The sequence below is a fragment of the Larus michahellis genome, chromosome Z (genome assembly GCF_964199755.1).
Source record: "Larus michahellis chromosome Z, bLarMic1.1, whole genome shotgun sequence".
Classification (NCBI taxonomy): Eukaryota; Metazoa; Chordata; class Aves; order Charadriiformes; family Laridae; genus Larus; species Larus michahellis.
The window spans coordinates 819,855-842,449 of NC_133930.1; the positions used below are offsets into that span (position 1 = coordinate 819,855).

At 40.0% G+C, this 22,595-nt stretch overlaps 1 protein-coding gene across 2 annotated transcripts in view; it reads right to left on the bottom strand.

Annotated features, from left to right (window-relative positions):
- Positions 1 to 22,595, bottom strand: part of WDR7 (WD repeat domain 7) — a 123,876-nt gene that overhangs the window by 69,885 nt on the left and 31,396 nt on the right. The window contains exons 15-20 of one of the 2 annotated variants that reach the window (XM_074570934.1): positions 19,205 to 19,974; positions 18,547 to 18,635; positions 15,389 to 15,478; positions 13,387 to 13,505; positions 11,980 to 12,103; positions 5,171 to 5,284 (exon numbers count right to left, since the gene is read on the bottom strand). In XM_074570934.1, the coding sequence (XP_074427035.1) occupies positions 5,171 to 5,284; positions 11,980 to 12,103; positions 13,387 to 13,505; positions 15,389 to 15,478; positions 18,547 to 18,635; positions 19,205 to 19,974 (1,306 nt within the window). The remainder of the gene's footprint in view (positions 1 to 5,170; positions 5,285 to 11,979; positions 12,104 to 13,386; positions 13,506 to 15,388; positions 15,479 to 18,546; positions 18,636 to 19,204; positions 19,975 to 22,595) is intronic. The other variant, XM_074570935.1, reaches the window with a different exon arrangement.

Consider the following 22,595-nt stretch of genomic DNA (forward strand, 5'->3'; position numbering starts at 1 on the left):
CTTTTCTCAAAGTGTTTCATAATTCCTCTTAGGAAACACATTAAAAACTAATTTTAAAAATTAAAAGTAACTTAAAATAACATTAAAAAAATAACTCTTACATGCCAAATAACCTGCATCTGTGAATTCACATTCCATTTTTAATTGTAACAGAAAAGAACAAGTGACAGCGATGAGTCAGGGTGCATTTCCTCTAGGATCATAATTAGCATCTGAAAGGGATGAAGTTTGCTTTAGATGATAAAACCTCACTTTTCTGGTGTTTTACACAATAGTCAGTGCATGATATGGTAGATGGTTTTCCAATGAGTGACTAAATACAAATTAAAGGCTTCTTTGATCTCTCGATGGTGGGCTTTGCGGATACAAAAATGTATGTGACAGGGTTTGTGGAAGGTGCTCAGGTCCAGTCTAACCTATTTAAAAGAAACCCAGCAGGAACTTTGTCCAGAGACTGACTCTTTTGGCACCCTCATTGTGCTGAACAGTGGGCCGCTGGCTGGTTTGCTGGGGCCAGCAGATGGTTGCGTTTGTTGTGCACCTCCACTCCGGCCCACATTTGCAGCGGAGTCTGGCTGGTAACGGGAGGGACGCGCTGGGCAACAGCACCTGGCGCTCCCGCTTCAAAGTCCAGCTCCAGCAGTAAGAAAGAGAATGAAGAGAAACCACCGAAGTAGTCCAGAAGCTCAACACGTTATTAAAAATGTAACAAAACAAAAAAAAGGCACAGTATATGACTTGACAGATGCCTGTCTGCAACTTTCAGTTTGCAGTTTGTTGAGATATTTTCTTCCTTTACAGTGTAAGCCTTGGAGTAAAAAGTTATAGTGACACCCAGAAAAAAAAAATACATCACCTAGGAACTAATTTAAAACTACTTCAAGTAGTTAGATGGTACCAACACCAGAAAGTCTAGACAGTGCGGGTAAAATAAGAATTGCTCAAAATATGAGAAAATGCCATTTTCCGGGTGCATTCCGGGTACTGCTGTACTTCAACGGCAGCGATGCTGCGGTACGATACACAACAAATCACAACAAACACAATCCCTGCCCTTACACTACTGATTCTTTAACACAGACACAATACTGTCACTGATTAATACTGTCACTATTTTTAAGTTTAGAGTAAGGGTTAATCTAGCAATATTTCTTGCTTCTGACTTTGCCAGTTAAAGGACAGTTATTGCTTAAAAAAAATACTACTCATCATGCACAAAAATGGATTTGTGAGTATCGACAGAAGAGACTTAAAAGATTAAATTTTGAAGTTGATGAACAGTTACCAGCAGCATTCCTAGATTTTATTTTCCATATAAACCTTTGTAAGTGCTGGACCTCTCTCGTATCAGAAATAAGTGCCCGTGCCACGCACAAGTGAGAGGGGAGAGTGTGCTTGACAGAGGCTCCTTGTGGTTTCACAGCAAAACAAAGGGTATTTTTACAGCACCTATTTACTGCTTTACCCTGCCACAAGACATTTCCAAACACATCCTTCTCTCTCTGTGCAAGGGATCAGCAGGGGACAAGGAGAAGGCTGACCATTATTTCTTCCCGCTCTGTGCACTAACATGTCGTGGCAGCAGCAGGAGAAAACGGACTGGATCAAACAGTAACCCTTATCTCTGCAGCTAAAGCAGTCCCCCACCTCCCAGCCTTTTAGAATGACAGATCCTTCGGAATAAATTCCATTTCAATTCAATTTCCCACTATCCTGATGCAGCAATTGACTGTGTTGTATCACAGTGTTTCTTAAAATAGCAAATATTTATGTAAACTCAAGCAGAAGTGAGTGACAATTGTATCTATTACTGTTTGTTTTTATGGAAATACCAAAACAGAATAATTGGTCCAACAACAGAGTATTTAACTTTGTTACCTGTCAGGCACCTGTTGGAGCGCTGCCATTTCACCAGCAAGACAGGTTAAGGGAGGTGTCGGTGCCGTGTTTCTGTTCCCCAGGGCAGTGTCCCTCCTAGGAACAGGCACAAGAGCCGCCACAGCAGCCTGTACCTCGGATTTCGCACCCACCGACATTTTATTTTCATGTAGCTATTCAAAACAAAGTGTAAAAACCCCACAAACTGTTTATTTTCAATAGCAGACACCAGTTTTTGTAATCAAACTGATTAGGTGGCCCAAAATCCATTTGCTAAGGTGGGAACGAGATGCCAAGGCCATTTAACCCTCTCTCCCCGACAGCCTTGTGTCTTACATCAAACTCCTCCACATCTCCCAGAACGGGACCAAACCCTGCAGCAGAATCTGGGCTGGCACCTGCTCCCACCTTGCACACACGTCCGTGGCCCCACTGCTTCAAATGGTGGCAAAAGATGGGGCCAAATGAGTCCCAACACGAACCTCTTTCTCCAGCAGAGCAGCAGCAGCTCGGCTGAGCCCGTGGCTGCGGGAAGCACAGGCTGCTGAAGCGGTCCAGGTGCAGGTCTAACACAGAGGGACAGTTCTGAAAACCTTCTATCTAAAAAACTGAGGCCGTCTACACTTCTAGCGTCTTTTTAGCCGAGGTGGCTGTCTGACATCAGGGCTCATGGAAAGGGGGGAAAAATGTTTTAAAAAAATTAGCATTTAATTAGAACCAGGGATGGGTTTGTGCTTTGCAAGTGTCATTGTCAACACTAACATGAATAAGGTCATTCTTACAAAAGAAGGGGTTCAAAAATAAAAAAAGAAGGAAGGGGTTCAAAAAGAAGGGGTACAGAAAAAGGGTAGTGGTGGAGTCACCGTCCCTGGAGGTATTTAAAAGCCGGGCAGACGTAGCGCTTCGAGATATGGTTTAGCGATGGTTTTTGGCAGTGTTGGGGTGATGGTTGGACTCGATCTGAAAGGTCCCTTCCAACCCAGGCAATTCTATGATTCTAATATGTGATTGCCACAGAAAAATCCCCCATTATGCAATGCTGAAGAGGCTGGCGGTATTATCCAGGTTAGTGGAATAGATATTAGAATAAGCTTTTCATGGCAAGAGTCATCTTTCATTGCATGTGGCACCACCAGCAGCAAGGTCTTAACCGAAACCTGGCGCTCCTGTTACAACACGCAATACCCAACGCCATCGACTGGGCAGTCGCAAAAGTCTGGAAACATCTACAGTTACCCTGGGAATTAAAGAATTAAGTAATTCTAAACTTGCTAGAAATTTCTGTTGAGTAGATATAAGAGTAATCCATGCAATATTCAGAATATATATATAGATATATCATATTGTGCCCCAGTACGTTACTGATTCCCATTACTAAGCTCATGCTGCACAGCTCAGACAAACACTTCTGCAACCTAGAAGTTACTTCCTTGAAGTTCTTCATTTCCAAAACAGCCCCACACAGTAAACTCAGTGGATTTTTAAAAGACAGTCTATTTATGCGGTTCTACCATTTGCTTCGTAAATAAATGAATGTGTCAGAGGTAGCGACGCACTACGATGCTGCCTTTCTCACAGCCGCGGGGACATCTGACCATTTATCCCTGCTACGTGCGCAGTCACATCCTCCTTCTACTGCCCCTGCAGTCGCTGCTGCACTTGGGTTGAAACAAAGACAAATATTCACATTTCCAAATATGTAACAGTACTATGTTGGTGGTGTCTTGTTGTTGTTGGTTTTTTTTTTTTCCTTTAAAGTATTCCGCTCTTCCTTTAATTATTGGAAAAACATTTGGATAGCTAAAATAAAACTTAGATGCTATCATGGATCCTAGAATTACACCGAAAATACAAATAGATTACAAATTGCAAAATTAAAAAACAATTTGAAAAAGCCAGTTTACCATCATGATGAACTGTAAAATTTTGACTACTGAAGACAGTAGATTTTATGACCAACTAGGAAAAAGTGCTGTTGTCCACATGTGAATTATTTAAGCAAAACATTTACTCTACTTTTAGTTATCCAGAAAAGCCTTTCAGGCATTAAAGACAGCAATAAATACTACTACATGGGAAGACTACTCTTGCATGTATTTTCAGTGCATTTGAAGATAGTGCCAATTTTCTAAATAACTCCTGCGTGCGTGTTTTGAAGTGCTTAAGAGGCACGGTAGTGTATTACTGAAGTCTTTTCCAGCACCAGGCTTCAGTGCTTTTCAGCTAGCTAAGCTAAAAGGCTTTAATCTCTAAAAGGACTGATGTGAAAGTGATCCTTTTAAAAAATTATTTGGATAAATGAAAGCATTTGGCAAATCGCAATTTGAACTGAAAAAAATCCTGTTGACCACTGCACACCAGCATTACTTTGTACAATCAATAAATATTAGCCTTAGTAGGACCTATAGAAAGAAGCTGCATCTTCTTTTTTTCTAAAAGAAAGTTAAATTGTCGCAAAATTTTTTTTGTATTCTACCAACACAAGACCAATTGTATTCAATTGTAGAACAAAATTTCATCTTTACTCAAGGTACTTTTTTAAAGCTCAACTGCTTTTAAAAACAGAAACACTTTCTCTGTAAGTAGAATTGTTACTACCACCAGACTCTACCAACATAGCAGATAGCTTTCTGAAAGCCTCCAAACTCAACAGTCTAGCACATAGCAAAAAAAGCCATACATAATTTGAAACTTACTCCACTACAGCATCCCATCTCCAGTTTCTTTCCCGTGAAGAGAACATACAACACTGGAGGGGCAAAAAGCTGTCCCAGATACAACACCCAATTGTTTCTAACGCTGCTATTGCTAAAGCTTCCAGAAGAAGAACCAGAAGGTCTGTAAGAGCCAAGGAGATGGTGGGGTCCATCCTCCACTCATTGCTGTTTCTCGACAAGTCCTGCATCGTCCCCCAGCTGCTAAAGGTGTTCCCAGCATCCTTCCTCCCTCTTGCCTGTTTCCAGTCAGCCTTTATTCTTCAAGAACTACAAGCTAAACACGTCAGTTGCAGGCAGACTTAAAAACTCAAACCACATACATTAAAATATAGAAAATGATTCAGAACTAACGCAATAATATTAGGGCAGTTACAGTTAAGCAGGTACGTAGTTTTTGTCTACAGCTCTTTTCTACTTTCGAATAACTTCACTTCTAATAGCTCACACTTCTTTATAAAGCAGCCTTAGTATTTTGTTTTCTCATGAAAATTCGCTATTTGGCAGAAAGCATTCCATCTCCTTTGCACAGTTCCTATTGTGTCAAGAAATAACATATTCATTACATTAACGCTCACCTGCCGCAATGTCATCATCAACCAGATCGTGCTCCTCTTCCTGGACTTTTGCTTCTGTCCCCGATGTGTCCGGGCTTGCAGTACCAGCCTGAGCGGCTTCCGTGGTCACTCCAGCTGAAAGAAACAACCCAACACCAAAGTCAGTGATTTTGGTAGGTAGCATCCTTAGATCGGGGAAAAAGGTAATTATCTTTTGATATTCTGAACTATGCAATGTAATTCAGACAAAGCAAAGAGCAGCTATTTCTGGTTTCCCTCCATACTGTATGCAGACTTTTCACAAACCTAGCCTTTAAAAATCTTTTCCACACTGTAAATCTCTTCTGTATTTTCGTCTTTTTCTGCCGTCTTCTAGCGTCATTAAAAATATTACATACACATTATTATACACTAACAACTTATTGAGCCACAAAATGCAGAGTTCCAGCAGAACTTCTCTTACATCTCCTCTCAACACTTCATCTCTCTCGCCAAAAAAAGTGCGGCTTTTCCAGGCTACCTTCAGAGTATATTAATTCAGCTGACTCATTCCGTCTCATTTGAGTTGGGATGCACCTGTTAGTCGCTATTAGAAACTACACGACGGACACCAAATCGTGCCATGTAACACCACGTGATTAGAGTTGTAATTCACCGGTTTGTACTCTGCCAGTTATAATCTTTGATTATTCCCTACAGGAGCCTTACCGCAATGCAATCAAGGCATTACCAAAAGAAGTGTTCTGCTAAGGGACTTTGCATTAAGGCCCCGTTAAAAAGCAGGACCATGGCCCTTTGTCACACCAACCATTTCAACCAGAAGTTCAGTCACGGTAGATGGCTCTGCCCTGCAGAGGGGAGCGCTGAGCGATGGCCTGGCAGCGCGGAGCTGCCCGCCGGACCTGCCGCTGCTCCTCTTCTGCTCCCACATCGTCTGTGTGGAACCTACACCGCTTCCCTGCTCAGTAGCGTTCACGTGACCACTGGCTAGTCTTCTCCAAACAGCTGAATGTCATCGATAAATGGAAAGGTGATGGTATCATAATAAATCACCGGGGGGAATCTATCAGCTGTGTACAACAAGGCTTGCAAATCCACACCTTCAAGCCATCTAACTCTGGTTCGTCTAAACCAGTCCAGAACATTAACACTCTCGCAAGTATTCCAGATTTTAAATTTTTTAGTACTGTTTTTAAATACCAACTATTCATGGCAAAGTAATTACTTAAAACAGACTGATTGTCTGACAGCAGTTTCTAACCTTACTCCGACATACCTCTTTATTAGTAAACTAGTACCTTTTAGTAACTTTCTGAACGTCCTTCCCGTTGTGTCAAATGTATAAAAAACCCAGTGACAACAAATACACAACCAGACTGGAACACACTGCTGATTCAATAGCGTATCACTTCATTAAGCATGCCGGCAGGGCTGCACAGGGATCACATGCAATTACAAATTGCACATGAACCTTATGCAGGACAATTTGAAAAATACGGAGTTGACTGTTACGGTGCAGGTGTCGCAGCCCGTGGAGTCTTCAGCTTCCACACCTGCCCCCCCCCACCCCCCGGCTAGGATTCCAGCACCGCTTTGCCAAAATCCTTTCTGGTCTTCACCGTCAAGCACCAGCTGTTTTCTAACAGCACTATTTATTTGTGTGTACCCACCGGAGTTGGCCAGTGTGTCGAGGGGGAGAGAGGAGGTTATGTTTTAAGCACTGCTTTGCATTTTGTGTCGCAGTTAGTAGAAGCAGCTGCTAATCTCTGCAGGCACAGTGAGCATCTACCTCTTCCCTAAACATCACTGCAACAGTCTAAAATCCTTTCATTTCTTTCCACATCCAGGGAAAGGCAAAAGAGTTTGCATACCTTTTGAAAACTGTAGTATGGATGCTCTGACCGAAGAGCTTTTATCTCCGAGGAGTATTTTCTGAGGTTGAGCACCCAAGCTGGTAGAAGCCAAGGGTCTAGCGCTCCCTAAACAGTAGGTTTAAGCTGGGCCAAAATTCAAAGCCCTTGATTTATTTACTTATTACCTCACCTCTTTCCCTGCTTTCTAGCCCTTAGTTGCTCAGAAGAGGCTGATTTGCCTTATTAGATGCGCTACATCTTTCTAAAGAGCTTCACGGTACTAGATAGAAAGCAATGGTGCGAAGGGAGTGCCTTTGCATGAGCTGATTCTAACTACAGTGTATACAAAAAATTAGAAGAGTTTCTTACATTTTTATTTAATTGTATAAAATTGTAAGTAAAAACGTATTTAGTCAGAATGATTAAACATTCCCGCCAAAACACTGAATAGATAAGGCCAAAAGGGGAGGAAAAATAACCATCACGCAAATATGCCAGCCAATAAATTATCATTTCCTCTCAGTGAAATCCAGTAAGAAGGAACATGTATTCTGGATACAAGTGGTTTATACGTAATTCACCAGAAGTGTCTTAGAAGTGAAAAGATCATAAAACTCTGAATGTATTAGAAATAAAATGGTTAACATATTAGAAAAATATTGGAAAATTAAGATATACTTGTATTATAAACTCACGCCATTATTACAATGTACTACTTACTGCAGCATCCTAAACTCATTATTCATTTACTACATTAAAATGTTGTAGCACAAAAATATTTGCCTTACTTCTTTGTGCTCTTTTAAGTCAAACCTTGAGCGAGGAAGATGATCAACCACATATATAAATAGCAAAGTCTTTGGGGTCCAATCAACCTAGCCTTACTCAGTGAAAACTCCCATTTAAATCGATGGAAGTTTAATTACGTTTTCCTCCATTAATCTGGCTTTAAATAAAATTTTCTAACAGAAATATAAGTCTACCAGAAATACATTCCTAAAACGTGACAACAGCGTGTTTATTATAGACGTTTCATATTTATTTTGTTTTCCAGTGATAACATGGATTATTATTGGAGTAGAGATACACAATTTAAGGCTATCTGCTTAAATTTCTTTAATCTCATGCTGACACATTTAAGATTTTTACTTAAAAAGAAACTAATTTGGTACAAACGTTTACCTGAACGAACTGGATGTTAGCAATACGGGAGGCAAGAGAAGTGCCTGTGCTCAGTGTCGGGGCAGGATGTGTTGGAGGAGGTGTCTGCAGCGGCCGGGCAGTGGGTGACAGCAGCCTGGCCGCCTCGCATTAATTCACCCCGTTCCCATCCGCTCCGATCGATGCCGGGCAGCTCCCAGTGCTGCCTGCCTGCCGGCTCCAGCCGCATCCCACTCCCACACAAAGGCTGGGGCAAGATAACCTTTTGCTTTCCATCAAAGCCAGAGCAGCCATTTTTCTATCTGCACTAACATCACATATTTAAAAATATATCTGTCCCTCCAGGGCTCGGCGGACAGACCCACCACCAAGCGCTGCTTTAATTCACAGAATGTGTTTGACACTGAAGATAGCCCTCGCTCTTAAAAACAAGCAGGTAGAAAAAGGCAGTAGCATTTTTCCCTCTTTGAACCTTTCCTGCCAACACATCTTAGAGGCGAACGCCCCACGGACTACGCGGCATTTCAGAGACAACCGTGTGCTGTGAAAGCGAGGAGCAGACGAGGCCACAGCAAATATTTACAGTCGCATGACATAATCTTAGTAGATACAAGATGAAGCTTTGAAAGCTTAACTGTTTTCCTCCCTCTGGGAGCCTGAAAAACACCAACACCCACAACCTCCCTCCCAGGTTTAATTCATAGCATCACTTACACAGCCATTCCCATTCAACGGGGGGTCAACAAGCCGACGTGCCAATTTTGGATTTGAAGGCACAAATAAAACAAAGATTTATTGTCCCTCCCTACAAGATGTTGTGAAACAAAGCCCAATGTGTCCAAAACACCTGCACTGCAAATCGCATGAAGCAGGAGGCGTGCGGGCAGCTGGAAACCAGCTGCTTGGAGCAGTGAGGTACCAGGGCCCACTGCAGTGGCCCTCGCAGCACGAGTGGGCACTGTGCTGGCACCCACGCCAGGGAAAATAACATCTGCTTGGCTTTCTCCCTCCTCCTCCAGCCCACCCGCCACACGGGGACAATCAGCTCTCTTGCATCAGTTAAAAGATGATTGAGAGATAGCCCTATGCAAGTTTGCCTGTCTTCCAAGTCTCCTGAACGCACTGTATGAAGACACCAGGACACACACCAGTCGCTTGATCTGTACCAGTAAGGTCATGTCCCAGAACTGGTATTGGATCTGAGCACCTATACGGGAAAAGATTTCACCTCTGATTGCTGGTACCACACACTCGATTCATTCCGGAGCCAGTTAAATGCATATGACAAAGTATCTCATATCAGCAGCAGGCTTCTATGAGCGATTACCATGTCTTTTAATTAAAACAAAACCTGTTAATGTGCAAGAGAAGCACTATTTCTACACCGTGCATATAAAAACCATTGCAGAGTAGTAACATACGCTGGACACAGAAATATGCTGATAATTTATGCCCATATATCAAGAAGTGAAATTGGGAGAAGTGGAGGATGAAGGAATCAAAGCAGTATTTCTTTATCTTTCATATTTCTTCTCCTTACCTTTCTAGCACAAAACTATACTGTTCAGAAATCCATTGCATGTATTTTGTCCACCCTAAATAACTCTTATCACCTTCAATTCCTTCACAGACCTTTAAAAAAACGTCATTTTTTTATTCATGTCTTACAATGTAACTAATATATACACTTAACTCTTTATTAATAACTGCAACATTTGTAGCTCCTTATTTTGTTTCTCTTTTCTGATATCATAATTATTCTTCTTCAGAGTGTCAGCATCTTTGTGTATGTTCATACAGACAACACAATTAAATGCCTTCTCAGTCCTGTCATTCAGGAGAACCAGAAATTCTGGAACCTTAATTTACATAGTTTTCAACACTGTTAATATAAAAAAAAAATAATTTCCAATTTGCTAGTCATAACCTGTTTGAAAGATTTTCAATATCAGCGCTTTCCCAATATTGAACATTTACATTCATTCAGCCATGCTCAGCTGATTCCTCTATTTCATATTTTCTTCCCCTGTTTTAAAACTTTCATGTTCTGATAGATAAACACATCCTAATTTAGTGTTAAAACAAATGCTATGCTTTGATTTGCTAAGGCCTGACAGAAGCCAAACCACTGCTGGATGTATACTTACTTGTAGTGAATGCAAACAAAATAATCGAGTTTTTTCCTAAACCAGTCAGTCCCTGACTATTGCTATAAAACTGCATGCCATGCTTATAACATGAGCACAAACATAAGCACAAGAGGCAGAAAGAATATTATCGTTCCAACAAATGCACATGTGAAATAGAACTGGATGATTTACTCTAACATTTCCAAGTGTAATTGTTTAAGTAACGAGGCGTACCAGAAATAGCAAACTATCGGAACTAATATGAATTACCAGTTGTTTTCAAGTACGTTAAAAGTAAGTTCCTTTTTTGGAAACAGTCAGCGGCCAAAACAGGCACTGCGGAGTGGTTTATATCCACTTCCCCAACACAGTTATGTCCATAACCTTGCACCCAACAAGGTCGTTCAGCATCACTCCAGAGAAAAGAAATTCGTAATCGTCAACAGTTGCTAGAGCAGCTACTCCTGAGAGCTAAGGGCAGCTATAGCTGTATTCTACGAACTGAGAATAACCAGCCTCAAGAGGAGATCAATTCAAAAATACTTCCCAATATACAAAACGGCACAAACATCAAGATAACAAGATGAATAAAGGCTCTTTGGCATGCATATACAACAGACTTTCACTTATCATTCCCTGCTCTGCTGCACACCTAACTAGGCAACAACCTCCCCGTAATAAGGCAAATGCTACATGGCTAAAGGCTGTAATTAACAACAGCTTAGTCTTACCAACAAATTCTCAACATTGCTTTAAAGTACTGTGTTCCATGTAATTTATGCACTCAATTTAGATTTAATAAGATTATTACACATCTCTCAAAAATCAATTGGTATTTAATAGAGATCTTTCTCTGAATAGAAACTACAGCCTTCAGTGGAAAAAGAATCTCATTTTAAGGAAGATGAACACCTACAACTTAAAAGCAAACAAACATTCATGAAAATATACACGTTTTCTGGTTTGTTACGTGAGGTAGATGCGTCTGGACATTATTCTCTAAAGGCAAGTATCTAGATGGGTAACTAGTGGATGGAGTATCTCACGATGCTGACAGATCTTACAAGAACACACTCTTAAGAGTCTGTACAACCTCTGCTTTAATAACAATGAATAAATAAAAATAGCTATTTTGGAGAAAGATACAACAGATTAAATAGTGGTCAGTAGCTACTGAACTTATCTGGAGAATAATCTTTACCCAGTATCTCCCTGCAGCGGCTGGCAACCAATGGCTTTGAGCATCAGATGGTTATCAGCCTCCGATGGACATACGCTGCACAACCCTGCATCAGCTCCTTTCATACTCTTGGGATGACAAACCACCTCTTTACAACAATTTCTATAATCTAATTATACATTCTTTGAAAAGGAACGCCAGTGTTTTACTGCCGGTACTTGGAATTTTATCAGCCCTTTTCCCAGCAGGTTTCTACCCCAAACCCTCTCAACAGCAGGCATAGCCTTTCCAGTCCTAGGGATAAGTACCGAAGTATTCCATTTACCTAATCACCATTAATGACCTTAAGTGATTTCGTGATTGTGAAATTACTTTGAAAATTTCAAGAAACTTTTCTATATAACCCTAGATTTTTCCTCCAGATTTTCCCCCTAAATTGCAGCACTGTTCATAATTTTGTGTACAAAATGCCTTTTTTGAAAGAGAGTTATTTTCAGCATTGCTTACGTGATATAACGCTGTCAATGTACTGCGGTAAATAAGGAGCCCAGGCATCAATGGTTTCTTTCCGACCCGCCTGCTCGATTCTTCTCAGTTCTGCCAGCAACAAGGCCTGGGCAGCTTCTCTCACCTGCAAAGCCAACAGGAACGTCATACAAACTCAAATATCAAATATTTGCCAGTATGCTTTCAGTGTAATTTATCAAGAAGAAAAAACTTCTACAGAAAGCTAAACTGAGCTTTTAGGAAAACCTTCATTTTTTCTCATCCCTCTCCACCGTAAGCCCAGAAGCAAAATAACGATGAAGAAGGTTTCTCACTCAAGGAAATAAGGCTAAACCTTTTGTTTGTGCTGATGCATTGAAAGGCCACCAAATTTCTAGTTTTCTAGAAGCAATTTGTAATCCCCCTTCTCTACAGCATTCCCAAAGTTGGGTCCAAAATTCCAAGTGTGCAATATGTAAAGTTTTTCTAAGCATCATGAATGTTGCAATATAAACGCAAAACAAACAAACAATCTTAAGAAAAAAAATATTTTTTCACATGACATTTACTCATTTACTACACATGGAATATTGAACAATGAAAGCAAATGAAAATATATAAACACAATCATAAATAGAAATGTTATTTTCAGTCTAAAAGACTTAATGTACAAGGAAACAATTTGATCATGGTAAAATAAAAAATTGTGGGCAACCAGAATATAAATAACGCCACCCTGACAGCTAAGGGTATCAGGTAACTGGATGTCTGTTGCTTACAAATTTTAATGAGTTTCAAAGTAATTAGCCTCCCAGGAAACCATCTCACAGTATATCCCATCTAGCAAAAGAACAGGTGATCAGGCAGCAAAAACCATATTCCCAATTAAGTTAGAGGACCGATGAGGGTCCTCAGTCCACGGCCCCGCTCTGGTCCTGTGTTCCCTCTCGGAAAGCTGCACCGTCAACACATTTTTTGCCAGAACAGCACAGGTGTAGTCTTAAGGCCCACCAGTCATTTATCAAACAGTTGGGTGACAAACCATTTACTGCCTACTGTATACATGCTCCAAAAAATAAAGCGACTCAGCAGTCTCTTGAAAAATACAGGGGAGGGTTTTTTAATCCTAATAAGATTCTTAATGGAACCATGGAAGTTTTTAATCCAATAATATATTTAAAAAAAAATACGTATAGTATCCAGAAGGTGAAAAAAGAAAAGATACATATATTTAGACACAACAACTTTTTCAACATTTTTGACAGGTTAACTGGAAAATTAACTTACTAAATCTGAAATAAAAACTGCAGGAACTTGTGTCAGAAGATAATTATTTTTATTTTTTTTTCTATTAAGGGAAAACGCCATCAGTAAGAGACAACATAAACCCCCCAAAACCTAGCAGTACAAAAATACTACTGAAATCACCTCCAAGCATCGATCCTGCCACCTGCGAGCCAGCATCTCCAGCAGAGGAGGTCGGAATTTATCCAGCCCCAACAGGTCAGGGAGCATCACACAGTGCATAGCAGCGAGCTGGCTCCACCCTGTTCAAACACATCACAACCGGGAGATAAACATAATCAACACCAAAGCAATTTTCAGTTTGAAAATGCCATCAAGTACATTTACATTGGCCACTGCCTGGTACACAGTAGATCTTCAGGAGAGGGTGGGACAAAGAGGGAGAGAAAAAAAAAAAACCACAGAACCAATTTTGCAGCAGAACAAGAGGATTGTTTCTTCTGCCATGGGAGCCTGGGGCTCACCCCACCACGAGCTGCACCCCGTCTTTACCGATCCCAGCTGAACCTCAGGGTTCAGTGCATGTACTTTCTGTATCGGACAGGAACAAGCTCTTCCAGGCAGAAATCCTGCCTCCTGAACAAGCTGCTCAGATCTCAAACACATGCAAGGAGCAAATGAGACAGCAGCAGCGGACCGCCTCAAATCGGTCCTGATTAAACACAAACATCCCTCTTCCTCCCCCGCACCTCTCAAAAGGACTTCAGTATCTAGTTGGGCACTTGGATTTTAAACTTGCAGCCTTAAGAATATACTCAACAACCATTCTCAACACAAAAAAGTCCCCAACACATTATGGCCAATTTTTGGCAAAAGTATAAGCCATGGTTCTGAGCGCAAGATTTAGAAGCCCTGTTCAAACCATAATTAGCATTATTTATCATGATCTTTAATATCCTACATGTAAGTGTGATATAATTCAGTTACAGAAAACTTAGCATGTGAACTACCACTAGAAAGATTACATAGAATTTTCTGTCCCTCTTTAAAACGTATGCAAATACGTGCAAGCCTGTGTTTGTCTGCTCGCCTTATCTCTCCATCTAAATCTGAGTTCACTGTGCTTACCTTGGGGGCACTCATCCTGCCAGCCTGCAATATTGCCTAGGTAAATCCAGGAAAGATAAACTCAAACAACATAGCTTGTAAAAATGCTTGTAAAGTACGCAAAAGAATGCTCTACATTGACTTGAGAAACCAGAGAAATACTTCAGGTGAGCGTATAGATCTATGGTTTGAGATTGTGAGCAGTACTGAGCAGAAAAATCTAAACATTTTAACTAATAAAGCTCTTCATGGTGCTACAAGAAAAGAAATCATTATGTCAATTTTCCTTAAAGAAAAATGGATTAAAAAGAGGAATTTCCAATTTAGGAGAGTGCGTTTCTACTACTTGAGGTGCATGAAAGCAGGAATTTATAGTTTAGTAATACGGCATAAGAATTCTGATTTAAAGCAGTTTGCCAATAGGAATACAAAGGGCTTTTGTTCGTTTGTGCCAATCTTGTTGGCAGAAAACATTCTTCATAACGCAGACAAACATTTATTGGGGGGGGGGAATCAACCCCAACACAAAACTCAAGTAGTTTAAATGAACACTACATTGTCATAAGCATCAAAAATAAAATTTAAGTGACATGTAACTGATTTTGTTTGTTTCATTTTGAAAGGAGCAGTACGTTTTCAGTCTTTCAGTTTGTAAGGTGGCCTACGGAGCGCTGGTGCCCCCTCCTCTCAGGAGCGGGCGGCCCATCCCGCGCTCATCCCGGCGGGTGTCTGCCAGCTCCGGCTGGGACACGCCATGCGGCTCGTGAGTCCTCTCCTGCACATGCTGCCGACGGGTAAAGCCACCTGCCTTTTCCCTACCTACAATGGGCTGAGGTTTTATGTCAAAAGAGCAAACCCCAAAAAGATCCGGAATGTCATCTTTGATACACTAGTTGAGAGCTGAATTTACAGACACTCCAAGACACGCAGTCTGAAGCTGCACACCCTCTAGCAGTGTTAATCCCTCCTTTTTTGCAAAGAAAAATTCCTACATAGATCAACTTAAAGTCATGTCATAACAATGATAAGAGACATTAGTTGAAAGTAAAAGACAAATAGAAAAGTGAGGAAAGAATACCTTCATTGACTAAGAAACAGCTATGTAAAGCAGGAGCAGTGTCAGAGCCAGAGTGACCAGCTTCAGTGCTAGAAGAAACAGCAGGAGCAACTTGCAGAGGAAAGAAGAAAAAATAAAGAGAAAAAAAATAGGAAAGTGAGGAGAGCAGCTTCTGAAAAACAGATTAGTATCACTGAAGAATGAAAAACAAAACTGGAGGAAACTGTGATAATATTAAACTTAAAAAAAATTCTAGGTTTTACAAGGAGTGCAATGCCAGTGAGAGGAGGACATGCAACTACAGAGAAACACAGATACACTGACAGAAACCCGCACATTTTGAAAAGACAGAAGTACCTGTAAGGAAAGCAATTACAAATGTGTCTTTAGATAGCTAGATTGGGGTTGACAGCACAGCTGACTATGAATTTTAAAAACAGGAGTTTCACTGCTTCTTCTTGTGCTTTTCCCATATTTAGATAGATTTGGAGTTTGCACTACTCGTTAATTACCCCAGAAATAACCCCTTTTAAATCCAGGCTGCCCCATCTGTCACTCTAAAATGCCACAGAATGTATTACTGATGGCTAGGTTTGATACAGGTTCATTTTAAATGTCTCTGCATTCAAATAGTTTTAAACCTATACCAAAGAAAGGGCTGAGAATCTAAAGCAGCAACAGACAAAGTGCACTACGGGCAAGCGCACGGTTCCAGCGTGTTACTCCAAGTGGTATCCGTGACATTTATTTTGTGAACTGCAGCGTTTCTTGGTGCAAATGTAATTTAAAAGCATTCTAAACATTATACTTCCACTAATGCTTCATGACTTAGTATTATCACATGAAAAGACGCGCAGACCTTATGGCATACACATGCTACAAGCCGAGGTCAACGTGGAGATTTAGAGGTCACTATCTGACACTTCCTTCCTATAGAGAAATTACCATATGTCATGCACAAGCATCTTCAAATTAATCCCCCTCTTTTATTCCGTTGCAGAACAACAATGGGTTCAAGCTCCTGAACCGATTACGCATTGTCTTCTGAATGGTCTGTTTGCTTTTCATGCAGTGAACTTCTTTTGTCACTGTGGGACATCTGCATCAAAACTACTTTTTCCATACTTTCCACGCAAATACATCACGATGGCACGTGGGCAGTGATGGGACGACTAGCCTAAATGACTTCACGACAGCAAAACCTACTTTCAGTAGATGTATAAAAAAACCTATTTATTCTATGAAGACGATTGTTTGTAAAAACACAAGCCCATCCCACACTGAAACTAGAGCCTTACTCTGAAGTGTCTTTTTTGCCTCATTTGGCTGTAGTTGGCAGCTCTCTTCCAGCGTCAGTAATTAAACCACCGCTGCAATGGAAGCAGCTGTCCCAGGGGCTGAGCAACAGAGCCGTGCTCATCTCCGGACAAATACAGGTCACACTGATGGACATCAAGCATGTCATAACATGCATTAATTGTATCTCCAACTGATTTTTAAGAACAATAGCACTAGAAATACACGAGTAGCAAGATACCGCAAGTAGAGCACAAGGGGACGTAAAGGTAAGACGCGTAAGAAGCTTACGGCCTGAGAGTACCACTAAGAAGCAAACCCATCTTCCCCAAGAGCGTGCAAGACGTGCCACCAGACACAGAAAAATATGACAATTTTGGAACAGGAGTATTTTTCTCTATTTTTGACAGCACATAGAATTTCATTTTTATCAATTATTTCTCAGAAAGTTATAAATATTTCCACTGGGTAACTGAAGTACGTCTGCCCCAAAATTAGCAAAGCTATTTCAAAGGAAAATTGCAGAGTTATCATTTGGGAAAGAAAAACTATAATGGAGCAATATCTTTAAAAACAAAACACACACTGTCTCTGTGACAAGTATGTTTTTTCTCGTATTGCCTTTGCCATATAGACACCGTCTCTGAGAAACCCTGACCTTTCAAATAATTCTCTTTCAAGGAGGAAAATTAAACGTCTGCAAAAAAACGAAACAAAGTGAAAAAACAAAACCGAAACAGCCCCACATGTTGGGACAAGAACCATGATTATTTATTTTGTTTAATTTTATTTCAGCTTTTTGCTACTGACTGCTACTTCTCTATTTATGTAGCACCCTTGATCATGGAAAAAGCTTGATGCACACCACTCCTGAAACTGATTTTCCCTTTGCAACCAAAGAGCACAGTAAATTAATATTTATGTTTAGGAAAAGAATACACACATACATTCTCCCCAAGCCATTAAAAACCACGCAGACGCCATTCCCCTGTTATCCCCGTGGGCAAGTACCTCTCCTCCTCTCTGGGGCACCTGCGCTGCCTCCCCGTCGCCCCACGCTCTCCCCGGCAGTTCCCTTGCTCCTCAGTTTTCAGCTCAAGTCAGAATTGGCCACACCGCAGTGGTTTACATTTGCTTTAGGCCTTAAGAGTGGTAGCTCATTTGCCCCATCAAACAGCAGCTCTACTGAGAGAGCGAGCGAGCAGGAGGGTGCCTCCTCTTTCTCTGCCACCTCTCTGTGCTTCCGTGTGCTCCTGCCACCCACAAGGACCTCTAGTCCCTGCTCCGCTCTGCTCCAGTGGAAAATTCATGCCTAATCTTCTGTACATCCTTCTTTTACATCACAGGTTCTACACCTTGTACTTAACCTTTATTACACTTATGAAAAACACGATGCAGACTATTAAAGGACCCTTCAGAGTCATCCACTGCCATCTTTCCTAACTGCAAGTGATAAAAAAAGCAGCAGTGGTAGAAGCAGCGTTGAAGTAATTTCTTCATAAAAAGGAGAGGAAATGTATACATACTACTTAGATGTGTTTACCTTTATGCTTTAGTTTCTAACATACATAAACATTTTTGTATTAGTTTGTATAGCCCTTAATTGCAGACTTTAAACCTCTTACACCTCAACACCAGAATGTTTGGGAGCACATAAATATGCAAAAAATCCATTGTCAGGGAATGACTTCATGACAGTATCAGCACCTTATATTGATTTTTAGAAAGATCTTAGTCATTAAAATTTTTATCTAGAATATTACACTACATTTTCCTCCCACATAGAAGGTAGCAATGTTTTTACGACTTGCTAGCAAGGTGATAACTTTAGTGTCAAGAGCTGAAATGACATATCAAATTGTTCCAAAGCAAATGATTTTTACCTTGCTTAATTTGTCCTTGGGCTGCATGACTTGAAATTGAAGGGGGCGCCTTCACTTTTGACATTTCCGGAGTGCCTGGCCTAGGCGGCCTAAACACAAAGTGTACATGAAGGGGAAAAACAAGGAGGATAGGGGGGATAAAAAAAGAAAAGAAAAAAAAAAAGAGATTATTCGCTAAAGATGCTGTGACTAAACAAACTTTGAAAGGCAACCCGATCAAAAACAGTTGGTTTGACAGAAAAAAAATAAATATATATCCATCTCATTTACAATTCCTAGGTAAACTTACTTTCTAGTATTAAAAAGTCATCAGTATGTTTTTATTTATTTAGAATTTGACCTATTCATTATAAAAACTCTTTAAAAAACAATAAGCACTAAGAAAGAGGACAAAAATGGCCTCTCAGACCTACTGGCACATATGTTAATACACCTCCACGTTCTGTTAGAGCTGTAAGTTAGATAACAGAGCAACATCTTCATCTTGGCATAAAAAAATACTACATTCAAGAAAGAAGAAATACCCTCAGTTCCCTCTAAGTACCAAAGGTTTTCATAGCCATTTAATACATCAAAATCCCCAGTAAAATTAAACAAAATAAAATGTTGTATTAAAATAAAGACAGTTATGCCAAGTTCAAGGGCCTATTTGCCGTACCTGGTCGGACCTTTCTTCATGTGGTCTCCAATGAAGGTGGCGTTGGTCATACTCATCAGTGTGTTGGCCAGTGAGATAACAGAGAGGAGGTGCTGAGTGGTGACAGCACGTGATACACCATACGTCCCCTTTCCCAGTCCTTCTGTAATGGACATTTTCCTGCCTAACTCCACGCTATCATATGGCGGTTTGCCTACAGACTGGTTATAGCCAGGAAGCATCAGGGACATGTGGCCTCCTCTAGACAGGAGGCCAAAAGACACTGAGCAGTGTGGCTTGAGCATCCCAAGACGATCAAGGCAAAGCTCATCTAGAACAGAATTCAGGCCCCAGGCATGAAGACAGGACATAAAAAGCTTTGCTGTATCCATGGTTAGATTATATTCTAATAAAGTCAATGGTTTAGATTTGCTAGAGCGATATTCTGGGTCACCGTCTTCTCTTCTCTGTCTTATCGATTCTTCATCCTCATCTTCATCATCAAGAAGATGCTCTTTTATATTCTCTTTGATTGTTTCCTTGACCTGCTGGAAGAGGACGGCTGCTCGTTTACCAGTCAAAAAGGAGCCTCCTTTGTCAGACCCGCCAGAGGCTTTCTGTAAATTCTCCGGAGAAATGAGCGCAGTGTTGGGTCTGGAGGCCTCCTCCGTCAGCAGCTGAATAATCAGGGCTTCTACATCAAAGAACAGCACATGTATATCGGGATCTGTTAAATTAGTCTTTATAGCTTGAACCATCAGGGAGTTATGTGAATATTTAGGTAAATTCCCCTGAAAAAAAGAAAAAAAAAGGAAAAAATTTTGAAATTTCAATTTGATTACTTTCTTAACACTTTTCACAAAGGTAGTTCACAAATTAAGGAAGCTGTGGATGATTAAAGTTAGAAAACTCACATGGGGTATAAAACATGTTATGACAAACATTATGAAAAGATCAGTAAAGAATTTCACCGCAATTTTTACAACACCAGGAACGCCAGACTTGTAATCAAGTGTTACACCCCTAAAATATGGGAATTTCACAGAAGTTTATGAGACAAATAGAGCTCTCTAGATAAGACAAAAGTTCACATTTCTTTCTTGTGAATTCTGAAACATAACAGCTATGTGCTGAGGAAGAATAAAATTTCAATATTTAGTTATTAAACTTAAAACACATTGAATGCTTCCTATTTGGATACTGAAGTATAGCATCGATTTATGCCATTGGAAAATAAGCTAAATAAGCTACTAATAGATTTGTCCAGATACGCAGTTAGTGTGTCACTTGTTCACTCCACTACTTAAGTCCATCTTCTTCCTCCTTCCCTTCCTCTCGAGGGGAAATAAAAAAAAAAGTCAGAAAAGGAGACGACAAAAGAACATCAACATAAGTTTAAGTATTGTGAGAACTTTGTTCTCTCCATAACCAACACAAAATTATGCTCAAGTACTTAGTTTCCTCAAACAAATGAAAAAGAATCTTTTAACAGAAATAAATCCTGTTCAAATGTGAGTAAAATATAGGCTGAATGGTTTGTTCAGAAAACATCACCCTTTACTGAAAGTACAATTAGCCCTTAAGTTCTTAATAAACCACCAATAAAATTAATACAGTCAAGACTTCTAAGTCTTTTCTCAACTATAACTCAACTGCCTTAACATAAACTTTTTCAGCTTGGTAGTCTCTAAAAATTCTATTCTCTGTGGGCTTTTTTAAAGCACACTTTACAGCAGGATAGTTACTTCGAAATTAACAAGGCTTGCAGTTTTCATAGGTACACCATATATGTACTTACAAATAGGTATGCACAGGTATACACACACACTATAAATATATACAGACTATACAACTAACTAACATATACTATATACCATGCAAAAAATGGAATATTCTGTATATATACACTAATTTACAACAGGTTTTTACCCTATCCTATATACATCCTGATATATTGCTTCCTTTGTTCACTGCCAGGAAGAAACGTGCCCGTCTTACGAAGCCTTAAATAGCCTTGGGCCATAGGAGCGGGCACCACTGAAACTCTGCTGAGCTGTAAAACTCCATTTTTCTGCCAACACCCATTATCTTGCATTTTTCAACCCTTCTCGTTCTACTTCTGAACACTAGCAAATGTATTTATTACTATGAATCACAGAAACAAGCATATATTCTACTTAACATCCTATAACTGGAACACCGGACATGCATATGTACCATTTATTTTCTCTCAAGGACTTTTTTCAATACAGTAAGCGTTTTAGTCCTACGACTACTTGGCTGCTTTAACTTTTGTACAAATTTCGTAGCATGTGTTTGGAAACAGAAGTAATGTTTATATATATATATTCCTTTTCCGTTAGAGCTGTAAAGACCCCCAAAATGCTGTTGGGATGAAAGAACAGAATATCCACCACATTGTGTTCAATTATTGCTTCAGTGCATGAACCTGGTTTTGAAATAAGCATATTATTTTAATTCTCAAAGTCCTCATTCACAGAGATTTGTCTCTTGTAAAGCACTCTGCTTTTTCTGTGGCTATTAGTTACTGTATATCCCTGAAGAGTATAAGATTGCTTTTTGCAGTAAAAATCTTCAGAGGAAAGAGTAACCTCTCCAAAGTTTTATATTTGGAAACTGATGCCTCCAGAAGGGGCTCAGGTACCCTGACCTGCCATCGAGAGCAGCTGATGATCCAGAGCATGATTCTCAACAAATACACACAAATATTCCACATTACACTCATTTTGTAACAAACCAACCAGCCAAATACCAAAAACACACAGAGAGAGCAATCTTCAAAACATTATCAAAAGACACTCTAACAAAAAAAATGCAGACCTGCCAAAATCTTCAATACCATCTGCTATTCTACTAGAGTCAAATAATTTTTCATTTCTATCTTTCCCTGAATTAAAATTAACTTCACTTATGGAATGAAGTTAAGGTAGTACCAGAAGGAAAATTCACATTTGGTCACAGAGAATATGAAAGGAAAATTAAACAGAGACCATCCTCCTCACTCCCCGCTCTTACATCTCTTGGAGGAGCTGCAGCGCAGGCTGGCTCACCGTGCCAAACAGCCAGAGCCTAACGCAGCCAGCAAACAGCCAAATTCTGCTCCTTCCTTTCTGTGCTCAACTCAGAGAATGAATAAACTATGCTTACGAAATAAGTTTCCCATGAGAACCAAATAATGGGTAACTGAAACTAGAATAGAAATAATTAAATGCCAATAAATAATAGCTGAAAATTGTGTTCTACAAAGCACTGATTTACTGATATATTCCTTATTTATTAAAAATATCTAACTATTTTCTCAGAATGTAACGTAGGTAATTTTTTATGAAATGGTCGCTGGTAATGGTCACAATAGTAAAGTGAAAAGCAACGATATAACCCAAATATTTTA